At 36.9% G+C, this 19202-nt stretch overlaps 1 protein-coding gene across 1 annotated transcript in view; it reads right to left on the bottom strand.

Annotated features, from left to right (window-relative positions):
* The window catches only part of CEP135 (centrosomal protein 135), a 74048-nt gene that overhangs the window by 38606 nt on the left and 16240 nt on the right, over nt 1-19202 (bottom strand). The window contains exons 8-13 of the mRNA XM_069593108.1: nt 18225-18440; nt 15138-15203; nt 12588-12726; nt 8538-8761; nt 3042-3194; nt 2018-2170 (exon numbers count right to left, since the gene is read on the bottom strand). Of these exons, the coding sequence (XP_069449209.1) occupies nt 2018-2170; nt 3042-3194; nt 8538-8761; nt 12588-12726; nt 15138-15203; nt 18225-18440 (951 nt within the window). The remainder of the gene's footprint in view (nt 1-2017; nt 2171-3041; nt 3195-8537; nt 8762-12587; nt 12727-15137; nt 15204-18224; nt 18441-19202) is intronic.

Genomic DNA, 19202 nt, shown 5'->3' with positions numbered 1-19202 from the left:
TTAATTGAGTTTTTACATAAAAAATCTGTTGTAAACTCATAAATCCTGCCTCCTGTACTCCAGAAAGAGTCTGGTAATGAGTGTCACCTTTTCTGAGTTTTTGGTACTACTGTACTTTTTTAACCTACTTTTACATTCCTTAGTCATTTCAACAGATATGAAGGATAAATCAGTAGCTTGTACTAAAAGTTGCCATACTGCACAGAAGTTTTCCATTTGGTAACTGCGACACTTATTTTTATAAAAAAAGCACTTTCTGGAAGGCAATTTTCCAGAAGATTCAAATGAAAAGTACTCTGTTGGGGCAAAACTTTAACTGAAAATCTATGACATAAAGACCACCTTTATAATACTTAAAAGTTCTTATTCTTAACTTTAGGTACTAATTTCTAAACATCAATAATATTTATTGGAAGTAAACTATGGACTCCATAATAGTAACAGTAATAGTTAACATTGAGTTCTTTTAATGTACTGAGCACTGTTAAGTGCTTTATGTATGTTAACATTTTGGAGAGTTTATGAAATAAAATACTGCCCCTAGATATGACACCAAAAGCACAAACAAAAGAAAAAAATTAAATTGGACTTCATCAAAATTTTAAAATATCTGTGCTTCAAATAACGGTACTAAAAAAATGAGAAGACTACCCACAGAATGAGGGAGGGAAAATATCTGCAAATCATATATCTGATAAGGGGATTGTATTGAGAATATATAAAGTATTCTTACAACTCAGTAAGATAATCCAATTCAAAAAAAATGAGCAATGGAGCTGAACAGACATTTCCCTAAAGATATACAAGTGGCCAAATAAACATATAAAAATAAGCACTTTAGTCATCGGGGAAATGCAAATCAAAATTAAAAAGGATACTGCTTCACACTCACCAGCATGATGATAACAAAAAAGATAGATAGTAACAAATACTGGTAAGGATGCAGAGAAATTAGAACTCTAACCCTCGCCAGTGGGACTAAAAATAGCACAAACACTTTGGAAAAACAGCTTGGCAGGTGCTCAAATGATTAAAGTTATCCGTATAACTCTAGGTATACATCTAAGACAAAGGAAAACATACCCACACAAAAAGTTGTATACAAATGTTCACAGCACCATTATTCGTAACAGCCGAAGAGCAGAAACCACCCCAATGATAAAGAAAATGTTGTCTATCCATACAATGGAATATTACCCCATAATATGAAGTAATAAAGTACTGATACATATGACCTAACACATGGACCTTGAAAACATTATGCTGTTAGAGAAGCCAGACAAAAAAAAAAACACATACTGAATGGTTCAATTTACATGAAACGTCCAGAGTGGGTAAATCTAGAGATAGAATGTAGTGTTGTCTAGGCCTGAGGAGGCTGGGAGATGTTAAGAGTGACTGCTAACCAGTTAAAGAGTTTCTTTTTGAGGTAATGAACATGCTCTAAAAGTGACTGTGGGGATGGCTGAACAAGTCTGTGGATATACTAAAAACTAATGAATTATACACTTTAAATGGGTAAATTCTATGGTATGTGAATATCTCAATGAAGCTTTTTTTAAGGAAAAAGAAAAAAAGATAACCTTCCTCCATATGAGGGAATTCCTATTGAGATCAGACTTGGTTATTTTCTATAAAGAAACAGATAATAAATGTTTTAGGCTTTGTGGATCATACCATTTTTACTGCAATTACTCAACTCTGCCACTGCAACACGTAAATGAATGAGTATTCACACTAGTAAGTATTATCAACAATGAAATCTGAATTTCACAATTTTCATGTGTCATGAAATGTTCTTCTTTAGATTTTTTCAATGATTTTAAAATATAAAAACCATTCTTAGTACATTGGCCATATAAAAACAGTGTTCTGTGTTCTGAATTTGGCTGATGGGCCATGGTTTGCCAACTCCTGATCTAGATTCAAAATAGTCGTATCACAGGAAAACATAAAAAAAGACCTCCCTTTTTCTCAATAAATTACCTTTTAAAAATAAGTCAATCTAATTACTTACTTTTAACTTGTCTTTTAAAGCTTCCTTTTCTGCCATAATCCTTCTTAAGTCAGATAATGCAAGTTCTTTTTCCTTTTCTATAAGACTAACAGTATTATGTGAGACTGTAGTTTGGGTAGAGTCTTGTCTTAGTGCAGATAATTCTTCCTGAGCCTTAAAGTAGTAAAAGATATAATTTAAAAAACACTGGATATGCTCCCAGTTAAAAAAAGGAAAACTAAACATATGCTACTTTTGCTCTCTTCCCAAATGCCACCAAAATGAGAGTAAATGGATTCAAGTAATAATAGTAATAATTAAAACAAAAAGACAAGAAGATGGAGAAAAGTGCCAACCATAAAATTTTGAAAGCCAAATAGCAGATGGACAACTACTAATTAAGTAAGCAGACCCAAGAAAGCTGAAATCTAAGCCAACTGCAGGAAAAGCCCAGAAAGTAGATCAATTTGTACTGCAGAATCCCAAAAAAACTCCAAAAGTAAAAAAAGCTTCTTCACTTGGCCTTTTAACTCATATATCTTTCTCTTCCTCTCAAAATAGCAATAGGATTTCATGGGAGATTGGTATGAGAACAAATTTTGGTGATAAACACCATGCTTTGCTCAGATTCACCTTGCCTTCTGACAACTGAGGCTTGTAACTGATCCAACCTATAGTGAATTTCCCCTCCCTATCCCTCAAAGCTAAGTCCTTAATATCCAATGTATCCAATTAGTTAGTGCTACCCACTATAAGATACACATAACCCAACATGACTGAATCCCAAGGAAACACTTGACTCAGAGTCAGGCTGAGACCCATTCAGTAGTTTGAGAAATAGGGAATTATCCCAAAGTGACCTGACCCATAGATAGGCTAGAAAAGAGGAAAAAAAGAAAAATAGAAATCTCTGCTTTGGGAACAGGATGATAGTAGAAACTACTAACTATGAAGGAATATCCCTAAGATCCATACACCACAGTAATATAAAGGATATACACTGGTTCCATTATAGGTAACTGGTGTTACACAATCAATATCTTACTTCATTATATAAGACACTTAGTTTATCTCTTTCTGCTGTCAATAATTTAACATTGGACTGTATATCCACCATGTGCTTTTCAAATCTTTCTAGCATACGCTGAAGTTCGTCTCTTTCTCTTGTGATGAGATCGATATCCGAGTCGTAATCACCCTGAAACATAATTCAAGACAGAAGTTATCATTTGTTGTAATTATCACCACATGGTTGCCACAAGGATGCTGATGGCGAGACTGACTGAAAGATGCGAACAGACAAAAAGAACACAACTTCCTTTAATGTAATTAAGGAACACAATTATTAATCTATAAGGAGAGCAGGAGAGAGAATGCTGGCAATACTGGGGCAAATTTCCAGGCCTTCAAGTTCCTGGCAAGAGACCCAGCTGCCACTGATCCTACTTGGTTAGATCCCAGCAGATGCTTCAACTGTCATTCTCCCCCAGTTGTTTATACTGGTGTTGTAACTAAAGTATAATCCCCAGATCGGAAGCATGCAGTATCTGGGGACGTGCAAGGCATGCAAATTTTGAGGTATATCCCAGACCTACCCAATCAGAAACTTTGGGGACAGGGCCCAGTAACTGGTTTTTCAAGCCCTCCAGGTGATTCTGATTCATTTGGAGTTGGAAATCACTAGTTTATAACCCTCTCCACTCACCCAGCACAAGTAACTCTAACAGCCTAGTGTATTCCTCAGTGTTTTCTGAGACTAAATCCAAGATCAATTTCTCAGGCATACCATCCCCCAACTGTCCCAGCACCAAACCTATGTGAGGTCTATTTTTCTGCAATCAGATAAATATAAATATTTCTACCAGACGGTGTACATTAGGATATTCACTAAATAAGCAAGTACTTCCAACATTCCTAAAACAAGATTATGCCTATTATTCCATTACAACTTAAAAAAAAAAAAACCCATTAACTTCATAGCTACTGTAGAAAATAAATATGGTAAATGTATACTTGGGGTCTATGGTATACTAATGTTCAAGTACTATATGCAGAAGCCCCAGATAGTGACAATCTGGTATTCTGCTACATTGGTAAGCATCCTGATCTATGTTAATATCTACTATGCACACGCCATGTCCAAAGACACTTGGCAAATGGTAAATATCCATGAAGTATCCTTCACCTGCCACTTGGAAATAAGTTATCCTCTTGGTTAAGCAAGAAAAGTCAAGGGAAAATGAATGAGAATAGCTATCTGGACACCCTGAAGGACAAAACGTATCTGTATTACAGGCTAAAAGCAATTAGGGTGAGGACTTAATTAACAAATAATGATAAAAGAAAACCTATAACTTAACCATATTTAAATAAAAATATTTTTACAGAAAGGAGGTGGTATGCCTAGATTTTAGAAAAGAAGAGCTCAATGAATAAGGATTTGACAGTCTGTTTTCATTATTGTCTTGGTCTCAGCTTAAATGCCACTCTCTGTAAGGAGTCCTTCCAGATTCTCCAATATAATTTAGATCTCCCTCCATATACTCTCATAGCATTCTGAATATTTCCCGTATTCTTTCCTCATTAACACTTACTATAAATGAGATTATAAAGTTATTTACACAACTGGGTGTTAATGTGTCTTTATCACTAAAACCAGAGATCAAACTGCTAACATTCACTGGGTCGTAGGAAAAGCAAGAGAACTAAAAAAAAAAAAACCTGCTTCACTAACTATGCTAAAGCCTTTGACTGTATGGATCATATGGAGCACAACAAACTGCGGAAAATTCTTAAAGAGATGGGAGTTCCAGAGCACCTTACCTGTCTCCTGAGAAACCTGTATGCAGGTAAAGAAGTAATAGTTAGAACCGGACATGGAACAACGGATTGGTTCAAAATTGGGAAAGGAGTACATCAAGTTTGTATACTGTCACCCTGCTTATTTAACTTATATGCAGAGTACATCATGCAAAATGCCAGGATGGATGACTCGCAAACTGGAATCAAGACTGCCAGGAGAAATATCAACAATCTCAAACATGCAGATGTTACTGACCTAATGACAGAGAGTGAAGAGGAACTAAAGAGTCTCTTTATGACAGTGAAACAAGAAAGTGAAAAAGCTGGCTTAAAACTCAACATTCAATAAACTAAGATCATGGCATCTGGTCCCATCACTCCATGGCAAACAGGTACAGAGAAAGTGGAAAGAGTGACAGATTTTATTTTCTTGGGCTCCAAAATCACTGTGGATGGTGACTGCAGCCATGAAATCAAAAGATGCTTGCTCCTTGGAAGAAGCTATGACAAACCTAGACAGGGTATTAAAAAGAGAGATATCACTTCACTGACAAAGGTCTGTATAGTCAAGGCTAGTTTTCCAGTAGTCATGTACAGATGTGAGAGTTGAACCATAAAGAAGGCTGAGAGCTCAGGAATTGATGTTTTCGAATTGTGATGCTGGAGAAGACTCTTGAGAATCCCTTGGACAGCAAGGAGATCCAACCACTCAATTCTAACGGAAATCAACCCTGAATATTCACTGGAAGGACTTATGCTAAAGCTGAAGCTCCAATACTTTGGCCACCTGGTGTGAAGAGCAAACTCATTGGAAAAGACCCTGATGCCAGGAAAGATAGAAGGCAGGAGGAGAAGGGGATGACAGAAGACGAGATGGTTGGATGGCATCACTGACTCAATGGACATGAGTTTGAGAAAGCTCAAGAAGATGGTGAAGGACAGGGAAGCCTGGTGTGCTACAGTCCATGGGGTCACAAAGAGTCAGATGTGACTTACGGACTGAACCACCATCACCACCACTAAAATGAAAATGCCCTCAGAGACACAGTAGGTCCTTCTCACCACATCTTCGGAGGTTAGCATGTAATTCAGTAAAATGAATGAATTCCCCACTTCTCTAAATATGTCTTGTATGTATGTATTTGTGTTAATAATTCCCTTTTATCACTCCATTTTTCCTAAACACAGACACACACGCACCCAAACTCATGCACACATACCCACAATGCTAGAAAGAGAATAGGAAATAGGTCTTCTTTATCTTGTATCCTGGATGCCACATTCATAGCATGCTCTCAGTATACATCTACTGAATTAAACCTAACTTTCTACCTACCCCTGATGTGCTTTGGAGAAGGAAATGGCAACCCACTCCAGTGTTCTTGCCTGGAGAATCCCAGGGACAGAGGAGCCTGGTGGGCTGCTGTCTATGGGGTCGCAGAGTCGGACACAACTGAAGCAATAGCAACAGCAGACGTGCTTTGAACCAGCAAATAATAAAGAAATAAAACATTTACTAGGAACTAGGTGTTATGTTGGACCCTTATATATAATTATGTCATGTAATCTTCATTAGAGGTTGTAGACACATTCCTCACTTTGCAAATGAGGAAGCCAGGGCTCCATGAGTTAGGTAACTTGTCTAAGGTCATAAAGCCAGTGTGTGGAGCTGAAGCTTCTATAAGGTTTCCAACTCCAAAGCATTTCCCATTACACTATACTCAAAACTCACATCTGGAAGTCTGGTGAGTATAAGGTCAAAGAGACCAGTGCTGTCCCTACACAGATAACACAGAACCATTGGGTATCTTGTTGACAAAAATCACTGATATGAAAAATGTCAATATTTTTTCTGAGTTGCAGCAATCCCAGGAAACTCTGCCCAACAATTTGCTATAAAAAGCAGGGGTTGAAAACTCAGCCTGTACCAAATCTAGCTTGAGAGAGGTTTATGCTGTCTGCCAACGACTGTTTCTAAGCATGTTTAAAACACCCAGTTTTAGGCTGGAATTTACTCTTTAGTTCACAGCACTCACACCCATTTACTCCACCCATTTCACTCATGTACATCACCCATTATTCCCTACAACGCCTGAAATTTACTACTGGGACTCTAAAATGCTACCAAGGTCCCAACTTTCTAAACTTTACAAAATGAATTACGTCAGGTATCATTAGAACTTTCAAGAAACTAAATAAGATGAAGGGGGTAAGGCCTCTCCTGATTTTACCTGTACCTAACCCGTATCTCAACTTATCTTTCAACCAAGCAAACAAATCCAATATTTAAAAGTATTGAGACACTTATCCACTTAGTTCTACTTAATAAGTTGATTAAACTAATCAACATTTTTGAAGAAGACTGTTTTACACAATGAAGGTGATCAATTCAGTGATTTATTTGTCTTGATTCCTAAGTATACATGGAGCTTGAAAAAAAACTCAGTATATATAAATTAACTTACACTGTATGTTCCCACCAATTCATTGTGCTCTTAACAGATAACAAAGCACAGTGTTTAAACTAACACTCTAAATCAAATTCAGTCACGAGCCAATGAGGTTAAAAAGCAGTCTAATCAGAAAATGTCTCAAAACCACTTGGCAGTAGGCAGAAGATCTTCAGGAAAAAGATGACAGAGTTGGGAAATGCAGCCAAGTCTAAAATCAAATGTCCTGAGTTTTAATGACTGTACTTCCAACTTCTCTAATTTTATCCAGTATATAGATAATGTTAGGGTCATAGAAGCCTCCAGGAATACTCTAATTCAAACGTTTAAAAGAAAGAAAAATCTAAAGAACCCAAATGATAGTCATAAAATGTTGAAAATAATTAAGACATAAAATGAGGACATGTTTTTACTCTCTTATGCTGCTAAGTCACTTCAGTCATGTCCGACTCTGTGCAACCCCAGAGATGGCAGCCCACCAGGCTCCCCTGTCCCTGGGATTCTCCAGGCAAGAACACTGGAGTGGGTTGCCATTTCCTTCTCCAATGCATGAAAGTGAAAGTGAAGTTGCTCAGTCGTGTCCGACTCCTAGCGACCCCATGGACTGCAGCCCACCAGGCTCCTCTGTCCATGGGATTTTCCAGGCAAGAGTACTGGAGTGGGGTGCCATTGCCTTCTCCTTTACTCTCTTATGCATCATCGTTAGCTTAATACATCTTTAGACCATCAAGTTGCAAATGTGGTTGTGATGGACAAAGGGGATGATCTGTCCAGTGCTCACTGCCATCATTTACCCTTTCCTGTTGCACAGTTATCATGGAAGATGCCTGGTCTGGAAAATATGGCCTGCCTTTCTGACGGGTTCAAGGCTGGGAATGGCATGAAGCCACATAGCCTGCCATATAGACAAAGCCACTCTACTCAGAGAGAGAAAATGCAGCTGATACCAAAAGTAAAGATTAGAAAGAGAGGAAGTGTCCAGTAGCAGGAGTTCCTGGATTCAGTTTCTGGAAGCTCAGATGCCCCTGCACTCTTCCCATATATATAATTAGCTACTTAATCTCCCTTAATTTCCAGGAATCAGTACGTTATACTTTGTTCTTAAGTAGTTTTCCTAATTAATGCAGTGTTCCTTAAGTCACAGAGGTCACAGAAGACTACAAAAATGAAAATTAAGAAAGACTTCTTAAAAATAAGTAAGAGTAACATTACATTATTACAATAATAAATCAAAAGTTTGCTCATAAAGATCTTTCTTGCCTTATCAAACACTCACAAAGAGATATTACCTTTTCTAGTGTTTTAAATACTGGCATTTTTTCACATGTAGAATGACTTCTAGAGCAAGATCTTCGCTGTATTATATGTTGGAGTTTTTCTAGTTCTTTCTTATAAAAATCTCGTTCATCTTCTATACCTTTCAGAAATGTATCTAAACGAGAAGGTGACTTGTCTCGTCGTTTTATTCCGTGTTCTAGTCTCATCCTCTCAACTTCCACAGTGAGTTCTCTTTCTGCAAATTACAGTAATAAAATCTTAAAACAATGTTGCATATAAAAGTATTGAGACACTTATCCACTTAGTTCTACTTAATAAGTTGATTAAACTAATCAACATTTTTGTTGATTAGCCAAATAAATTATATCAATCAGCCAAATAAATTATATCAATAATTTTTACAATGAAAGCTACTAAAAATCATTAGCTGTTTTGCATATCACCTACAACTGCCAAATATCAAAGAGGTAAATGCTGAAAGAGGAAAAAAAAAACCAAAAATGGTATTAAAAGTTTAAATAAAATCCAGTAAGTCAAGTGCTGCTTTTGTCATATACAGTCTGAGTACTATTTAGTACTACACAGTGAACAATAAATTATCACATGGCACTTACTCTCTGGTGACCCGAAAATGCACTAAAAGAAAATTTACCTGTTAAAACTGGTTATAATATGTGTGACTTTAACATTAAGCTTAAATTTAACATAGTATACACAAAACAACTAGTCTTTCCTCAAACAAGCGGAATCATTCACGTTTACCATAGAAATTACCTTTTCAGGAGTCAAAAGTCGCCTGTGCATGTGCATGCATGCTAAGTCGCTTCAGTCGTGTCTGACTCCTGGCAACCCCACGGACTGTAGCCCACCAGGCTCCTCTGTCCACGGGATTCTCCAGGCAAGAATAGCGGAGTGGGTAGCCATGCCCTCCTCCGGGGGATCTTACCAACCCAGGGACGGAACCCCCATCTTTCATGTCTCCTGCACTGGCAGGCAGGTACTTCACCTGTAGGACCACCTGGGAAGCCAAAAGTTGCCTAATATTGGCAATTTTGTACAGCTCACTCTAATTTAACTGATGTTCCTTACAATTCAAAAGCATGAAGTGATTTTCAAGACATATTCCGATTCACTTACAATCTTCTTTCATTCATTTGACAGATAATTACTGAGCATTTACTGTATGTCCAGCATGAGCTAAGAATACAAGTATGAAGAACATGCCCAAGGTCAAATAATTATTCTAACTGTAGCAGGACAAGTCACAAAAGAACAGCATGCAATACAATCCAGAGGATGAATAGCAGAATTCATTCTAAGGAGTGACCAGAGAGGTTAAGAAAGCAAGAGAGCTGAAGGAATGGGCAAACGCCTTAAACAGTAAGTCAAATAAACTGATGAATGAGAAGTATTCACTGTATTTAGCATAATGGAGGTGACAGGTGACCTTAACGAGAGCAGTTTTATTGGTGAAGCAGAGGAGAGAAGCAAACTGGAGTGGACTGAGGTGCTAAACGGAGAAGGAAATGGCAACCCACTCCAGTATTCTTGCCTGGAGAATCTCTTGCCTAGAGAACAGATGGAGGCAGTGGCCTATCATAAAAGCCAAATGGCTCTGCTCTAACAGGGAAGATAAGGGTGGACAGGTTCAAGATCTGGGGACAGGAAACATGGAATGCCTCCCTGACAGCTTGTTCTTTTAGGAAAACTGAGGTAAGATCATCTACTCAGAATGGGTTTATATGTTCCCTGCAGAGTGGGAGATCAAACAGTACGGAATATAGAGTAAGATCTCCATACCTCACTGAAAGGGGCACTGTGGTTCGGGACCATGTAACTTCCAATGCTATTGCTACTGTCTGGGGCACACGCTTGCTCCTTGGAAGAAAAGTTATGACCAACCTACATAGCATATTCAGAGAAGGCAATGGCAACCCACTCCAGTACTCTTGCCTGGAAAATCCCATGGACGGAGGAACCTGGTAGGCTGTAGTCCATGGGGTCGCTAAGCGTCAGGCACAACTGAGTGACTTTACTTTCACTTTTCACTTTCACACATTGGAGAAGGAAATGGCAACCCACTCCAGTATTCTTGCCTGGAGAATCCCAGGGACAGAGGAGACTGGTGGGCTGCCGTCTATGGGGTCGCATAGAGTTGGACACGACTGAAGCGACTTAGCAGATAGCATATTAAAAAGCAGAGACGTTACTTTGCCAACAAAGGTTCGTCTAGTCAAAGCTATGGTTTTTCCAGTGGTCATGTATGGGTATGAGAGTTGGACTGTGAAGAAGGCTGAGCGCCGAAGAATTGATGCTTTTGAACTGTGGTGTTGGAGAAGACTCTTGAGAGTCCCTTGGACTGCAAGGAGATCCAACCAGTCCATCCTAAAGGAAATCAGTCCTGAATATTCACTGGAATGACTGATGCTGAAGCTGAAACCCCTACTTTGGCCACCTGATGTGCAGAGCTGAATAATTGGAAAAGACCCTGATACTGGGAAAGACTGAAGGCAGGAGAAGAAGGGGACGACAGAGGATGAAATGGTTGGATGGCATCACCGACTCAATGGAACTGAGTTTGAGTAAACTCCAGGAGTTGGTGATGGACAAGGAGGCCTGGTGTGCTGCAGTCCATGGGGTCTTAAAGAGTTGGATACGACTGAGTGACTGAACTGAACTCAACTGGGGCACATGCAAGCAGTGCTTAGCTGCTCACGAGTAAATGTTTTAGTTGATCCATGGCTGGATTGTGGGTAGGAGGATGCATTCAAAACAAAGAAACAAGGGAGTTTCAGGTATCTGAAAGATTATGCTGAAATGGCAGGATAGAGATAGCATGAAAGGAAGTAAAATTGCAAACCTTCTAATGTAGGCCTCAGTTCAGTTCAGTTCATTTCAGTCGCTCAGTCGTGTCCGACTCTGCGACCCCATGAATTGCAGCACGCCAGGCCTCCCTGTCCATCGCCAACTCCTGGAGTTCACTCAAACTCAGGTCCATTGAGTTGGTGATGCCATCCAGCCATCTCATCCTCTGTCGTCCCCTCTCCTCCTGCCCCCAACCCCTCCCAGCATCCCCTAAGCACTTTAATAATATATGAACTCATTTAATCCTCATAACAACCTTTTTTGGGTTAGGTGCCATCTTTACCACACAGATAGGGAAACCGAGGCAACGTTGAGTAACACGCTCAAGTCATACAGCTGGTTAAGCAGAGAAGGGGTCAGACAGGTTAATCCCATAGATGCTAAAGAGCCTAGGATACAGCATCTTCTTAAAATAGCACACTGGCTTTCCTTCACTTCCTCAGACACATGGAGTTTGATGGCACCAGGATTCTGCACTTGCCATCCCCTCTGCCTGGAAAATTGCCCCAGATTGTCATATGGCTTGGTTTCCATCACTAAGCCCTTTGATCAGCTGATCTGTAGCATACCCTCCCATTTTATTTAATGCCTTTACCATCTGAAATTAATTTCTTCACTTATGTGCTACCAGTTTGTCTCCCTAACTAGATTAAAGCCTCCACAAGAGCAGTGGGCCTGTGTATCTTGTTTACCTTATGTATCTCAGCACTACAGGCTCATAAACATTTGTCAAATGAATGAATGAATTCTTACATGTTCCTTAAACCAATTCATTTAGGATAAGGTACCTGGCAGAAAGTTAGCCTATTTCAAGTGTGTAAGAGTGTGTGTGTACCTGAAGGTGATAAAACTGCATTTACTTAAAAAGATTCTGTACTTCAATTTCCCACTATTTCATAATGGTGTTCCTCATAGTCTTGATTCTATTATCATGTGTCTCAAAGAAAGATAAATTTACACTGGAAAATATTCAATCGGGGTTCCCTGTACCAACTAGTCAGAATATAAAAGGTAAGGTCCTTGAGGGAGAGAGATTTTCTACTATATCTCAGTGCCTAGTCTGGTTTCTGATACACAGCAAACACTCAACAAATATTTATTGAATGAATAAATAAAAAAGAAACATCATCTACTACTAAAAATAAAACATTAAGAGGAAATCATACTTTTTAAGTTATTAACATTTTATATTTTACCTGTAACTGCAAAACTTTCAATTTTTTTGTTAAGTCTTTGCTTTTCCTGTTCAAGCTGATGAACAACAGTTTCCAGGTCTGATTTTATAAGGAGTTCATCACTCAGTCTCTCCTTTTCTTTATGACATAAGCTTAATTCCTGAAAATTTTAATACTAAAATTAAGATTTCTAGCAACTTTACAAAACATGAAAACACATTTATTTAAGAGTAATTCACATACACACACTTTTAGTCAGTCAAATATATATCATTTCAATTAAAGTTAATTCTCAATTGAGGCTAAAAGCATCATAAAACCCAAACTCAACAGTGTTCCTTTCTAAAGTAGTAGAATTATTGGATTTTATTTTCTTTTAATTTGTTTAGCACACTGTCTTTCAAAAAAGTGAATACGACTTGTTCAATAAAAAATTTTTAACTGTTTTTATGTTTAAAGAAAAGCAAAAGTAAAGACAGTGCTCTAAGACTACCACAGGTATACATAAGTACAGGGTTATTCTCAGTCTCACCCGCACAATGGGGATAAAACCAGCACCTAGACACTGAGGGTTCATCTATGAATGATTCATCTATAGATTCATCTATGGCTGATTCTATGAATGTGAAACACTCTGTACAGTGTCTAGCACATGGCAAGTACTTAATAACTGTTAGCTAATAATATTGTCAGCATTTATCTTAAAAATACATATAATGTAATACCAATGGAAAAAATAAGAAAGGTCAGAAAGTAACTACATCTTGCTGTCAGGCAACAATATTGAAACTTGGTCACAGTTCAGAGACAATATTATAAATCACATACAACTGCAAACAGTGTGCATTACAAACAGCAGTGAACAAACAGCAAAAATTCCTGTCCTCACGGAGCTTACACTATAGTGAAAACATCATCAAAACATCTACTTTACATTTCATGACTTCATGGGACAATTTTATATATCTATGAAACTCAAGAGTGGACAGTATCTAGCAGGTTTAGCTAATTATTCAGTGTTCAGCTGAACGGACTACCTGATAAAGTAGTTGGATAAAATAGAAAGTCATTGTGATACGCTGTTCATAGTGAACATACAAAAACCAGTTAAGTATCTGAACACCTACTGTGAGCCAGTGTATCACAAAAGGCTTCGCTTTTTAATTTGCCTCATGACTGCCACCAGAATACTAAACTGTAAAGAGTATAATTAATGAGAAAACTTGGAAGTTAGTACTAGTCTTTGTTTCCAATATTAATGGAAACTCATCCAACTTAACAAGCTATTAAAAAATTCTCAATAATCTATCAGGTGACCACCTAGGAATTTCTACTTGTACAGAAGACATTCTTTCTGCCGGTTCTAGACTATATATCTAGGTTAGGCTACATCCAGGTTTTTGCTGGGATGCTTACTAGTTTTCTCATTTGAAGACCACCAGAATGAACAATATGACTAGTAAGATGGTTTGTACTGCCAAGCAAAATAATTAAAAGAAAATTGAGTTTTTTAAAAATAAAGGTCAACCATTTTATCAAGTAATTATCAGTTTTTAGTTTTAATATTAGTAAACTGATGAGTCATGAAGTCATTTTAAATAATATAAAATTCCTAACAGGCTTTCCAAATCTGAGTGTAACTTGCTACCTATTATATATGAGATTAAAGAAATATACAAATATACATACTGACTGAAATAAGTGAGAGAAAGACAAATATCATATGGTATTGCTTACATATGGAATCTAAAAAATGGGTACAAATGAATTTATCTACAAAACAGATATACAGTTATAGCTGTAGCAAACAAACTAACAGTTAGCCGGGGGTAGGCAGGGAGAGGGATAAATTGGGAGATTGGGAGTGACATATATACACTACTATAAATAAAATAGAAAATTAATAAGGACCTACTGTATAGTACAAGGAACTCTGCTGAATACTCTATAATGGCCTATATATATAAAAGAATCTATAAAAAAGAGTGGATATATGTATGTTATAACTGACTCACTCTGCTATACATCTGAAACTAACACAACATTGTAAATCAATTCTATTACAATAAATTTTTTTTAATTTCTAGAAATATAAAAAAGAATTATAAAATATAAATGTAACCATATATATAATACAATGGGATATTACTAGCCATAAAAAAGAAGTAATGACACATGCTATGATACCCATGAACCTTGAAAACAATGGGTTAAGTGGAAGTCTCACATAAAAGGTTACATATTGTATAATTTCATTTACACAGAATATCTAGAACAGGCAAATTGTAGATGACAGAGACAGAAAGCAGATTAGTGGTTGTCAGAGGTGGAGCAGAGGAAAATGAGGAGTGACTGCTAATGGGTATGAGGTTTCTTTTTGGACTGATTAAAATGTTCTGGAATTAGTAGTAATGGCTGCACTTCTTTGTATCTATACCAAAACTGCTGGACTGTACACTTAAAACAGTAAATATTATGATAGGTATATTATAATTAGTAAAAAAAATGTAAAATAAAACATAAAATTTTCCTTAATGAAAATTCTGGCAATTCAATACAAAACCTACTCACCAGCTGAAGTTTTCCCATCGTTTCTTCAAGATTCCGCATTTCAGAAAGTTTTTTTTTAATCTCTTTCTAGGAATAAAAAGCTTATTAGGTACATACCTAAAAGTCAAGAATACTTAACACTAAGTGACAGTGAAAATGAGGCCAAGTCATTTTTGAGTAATTTATGTTCCCTGTCATCAGTGAGAGCTAAAGCTTTAGCCAGCTCTATGCCTCAGTTTCAATGAAGAGGAGGCAAAGTTTAGGTTTCTCTTTAATTTCTGGTATCCTGAATGCTTATAGGGACCTATCTGTGACATGTGCAACAAGAGAGCCCCTTGAAAATCTTCTTCTGTCTGTATACTTGTAGGACTTTTCCTGAGTCTTGATTTTCAGGATTCCTCTTATGGCCCTGTCATTTCCTGACTTTCCTATCCTATTTGCTCTTTCACCACCCACTACTATCAACCTGTGCTGTGCTTAGTCGCTCAGTTGTGTCCAACTCTTGGCTATCCCATGGACTGTAGCCCACCACGCTCCTCTGTCCATGGAATTCTCCAGGCAAGAATACTGGAGAGGGTTGCCATGCCCTCATCCAGGAGACGATCCACCTGGATCCTCTGAATGGCAACTAAGAGTGCTGAATGCCAGGATTACAATATTATGACCTAACAGGAATCTTTTACTGAGACAAGTTGTCATTCTCCACTACTGCCAATGTGACATGTGAAATTGTGTTCAGTATGTTGTGCACACATGACAGAATATGCAAAAGAAAGTAGAAAAGGAAAGCAATGAGAAACAGAAATACTGCGAAGAAACTAAAAGTCACAAAAGCAAAATTAAAACCACTAATTGAGACTTCCCTGGTGGCCCAAAGGCTAAGACTCCATGCTCCCAATGCAGGGGGCCCAGGTTTGATCCCTGGGTCAGGGAACTTGATCCCACATGCCACAACTAAGACCTGGTAAAATAAACAATTTTAAAAAATTGCACTAATTATGTTTTCTTCATTTTCATTGTTTTGGCTATTCTGGGTCCCTTGAGATCCATATGAATTTTAGGATTTTTTTTTCCTATTTCTGTAAAAAAAAAAAAAATATCACTGGGATTTGGAGAGGGATCACACTGAATCTGTAGATTGTTTTGGGTAGTAGGGACATTCAAACAATAAAGTCTTCCAATCCATGAACACAGGATATCTTTCCATTTATTTCTGTCTCTATAAATTCTTTCAGCAGTGTTTTATACTTTTCAGTATACAAGTCTTCTGCCTCCTTGGTTAAGTTTATCCCTGAGATCTTTATTCTTTCTGACACTATTGTAAACAGGATTATTTTCTTAATTTTCTTTTTGGATTTTAATATAGAAATGCACCCAGATTCTTATGCAATGATTTTGTATCCTGCAAGTTTGCTGAATTTATTAGTTTTTTTTTTTTTTATTGGCATCTTTAGGGTTTTCTACACATATCAACTCATCTGGAAACAAAACTTTACTTCTTTATTTCCCATTTGAATGCCTTTTACTTCTTTTTCTTGCCTAATTCCTCTGGCCAAGACTTCCAGTACTATGTTGAACAGAAGTAGGGAGAATGGACATCCTAGTCTTGTTTCTAATCTTAGAGGAAAAGGTTTCAGTCTTTCATCACTGGGTATCATGTTAGTTGTCGGACGACTGAGCGACTTCACTTTTCACTTGCATGCATTGGAGAAGGAAATGGCAACCCACTCCAGTATTCTTGCCTGGAGAATCCCAGGGATGGGGGAGCCTGGCGGGCTGCCGTCTATGGGGTCGCACAAAGTCGGACACGACTGAAGTGACTTAGCAGCAGCAGCAGTGGGCTTTTCACATATGGCTTTTATTATGTTGAGGTAGTTTCTTTCTATTCTACTAATTAATGGAGATGACACTGTATAAGATTAATTTATTTTATTTAGTTGATGTAAAGTAGTGATCTTAAAATTATTAATAGGTTATACTCATGCTTGGGATAATATAAAGATTATTCAATATTATGCAAAACTATCATATACATACAGTTTTATGAAACCCATATCTGGATTCTTAATTTGCAAATATCCTTCTTAAAAATTATCTACCTGAAAACCTGTGGTCTAGGTATTATGTGAATTCTTCTTTCCCACCTACCCTTCCACAATTGCCTTTTGCCCATTTTTCAAAAGAAAGGCAAGCTTCTAATTTCATACTATATCTCTACATATAAAAAACTTCTGAAGTACCAGACAACACCTGAAATGTTGGGGCTGGTCAAAGCCTTTAATTAAGATGCTATTTTCTCCCATTATATCTTTCTAAAAGATGTATTTTCAGTACAATTTTACTTTTTTATTTGATAAGTATTTACCGACATTTGTGCTACATCTGTCACTTTGATCCACTGACTACTAATAATTATAATAACACGTTTTACAGGAAAATGCTAACATTCTGAACGTTATAGTCACAGGATATTTTTAAATTAAAAAAATTTCAATTCATGTATGTTTTAAATTGCAGAGACATTTGATAGTTATCATAAAAAGATATTCAAGCATAAAATATGTTATAATAAGATAAAAAATATGTATGTATCTTATTAGATACAATTTTGTGGGGATTTCAAGAAGGGTCATATGGATTCTACTGGCTATATTTATATGAACAATATGACAATTTTATTTTAAGAGATCAATCTTTACAACTGATTAGAAATTACATCCTTTGCATCTATTTAAAGATGAAAAATGTTAGCTTCCAACTTAAAAATGTGCAAGGACATACATAGTTTCAAAAAATACCTTTAAAGGGTTCGTGAGCATATAATGAGCTAGAGGACAAACTTCAGAAGCCTGCTCATAATGCAGAGAAAGGACAGATGAAAATCTTGAATGAAAAGAGGAAGGAACCTGGAGAACTGCCATAAGAATAGATGTGCTTCAGAAAGACACGCGAACAACTGGACAAAGTGCAAACATTTAGAGCATGTAAATAACACTTAAAAAAACTTGAATTACAAAACAAACCAAAGGACCTGGATAGGATATCAAAAGAACTCAAGCTCACTCCTTTCTAGGAGAATTAACGAGCACCCCCATAGCCTAGATGTACCTTTGCTTCCTCAAGTTCTTTGTCAGCAGTCTTGAGCACTTCTTCTTTATGTCTTTCCAACTGCTGCGCTAACTGGTCTATTTCAGTTAATTCCTGGCAGAGTTTTTCATTTTTGTTACTTAAATTAACAACTTCAGATGTTACTGTTTCCTTGGTTTCCATAAGCTCTTGTATATGCTTTTCCAGGTCTTTATTAGCTTGCTGAAGAAAGTCAACCTAAATTGAATTTGTAATTCATAAGTTAATAAATTGGAAAATTATCAAATACTGAACTTTCAAAATATTTCAAAATACTGTGTTTTTTAAAATACTGAAAGTTAAAACTCCCGCTATTTTACATTTTCAAATTTATATTGTCTTGATTTGCAAAACTGCTGATGCGTGGTTTAGTAAAAATATATATATGTCTTCAGTTTTTAAGCAAGGAAGGAAAGGATAAGTAAGAAATTTGTGTTAACCTTTTCCCAACATAGAGTTCTAAATATATGACAAGATTACCATTATGATGATAATATTAGTCTGGAGTGCTGTACCATGCAGTAGCCACTAGCATCTACTAAGCACTTAAAATATGGCTAGTCCAGAGGTGTGATATAAATACAAAGAGGAGTCCAAAGACTTAGAACAAAAAAATAGTACAATACGCCAATGATATTTGACAACATCGACTACATGTTGAAACGATAACATTTTGGATATATTTAAGTAGATACATTATTAAATTAATTTCAGTTGTTTTGTTTTTACTTTTTTTAATCAGACTACTAGGAAATTTTAAATGACATATGTGGCTCATATCCTATTTCTACTGAACAGCACTGCTCAAGAGCTTTGCTAATATTTGGGACTTAATCTACTCTGGCTGCAGTCCAGGCAGCAGTGATATCTAAATTTCTAAAGATCATATGGAAACAACCTAATGTCCATGACAGATGAATGGATAAAGATGATGTAGTGTGTGTGTGTGTGTGTGTGTGT

Source organism: Ovis canadensis, chromosome 6, assembly GCF_042477335.2.
Source record: "Ovis canadensis isolate MfBH-ARS-UI-01 breed Bighorn chromosome 6, ARS-UI_OviCan_v2, whole genome shotgun sequence".
Classification (NCBI taxonomy): Eukaryota; Metazoa; Chordata; class Mammalia; order Artiodactyla; family Bovidae; genus Ovis; species Ovis canadensis.
This window is presented reverse-complemented; position numbering and strand designations above follow the sequence as displayed.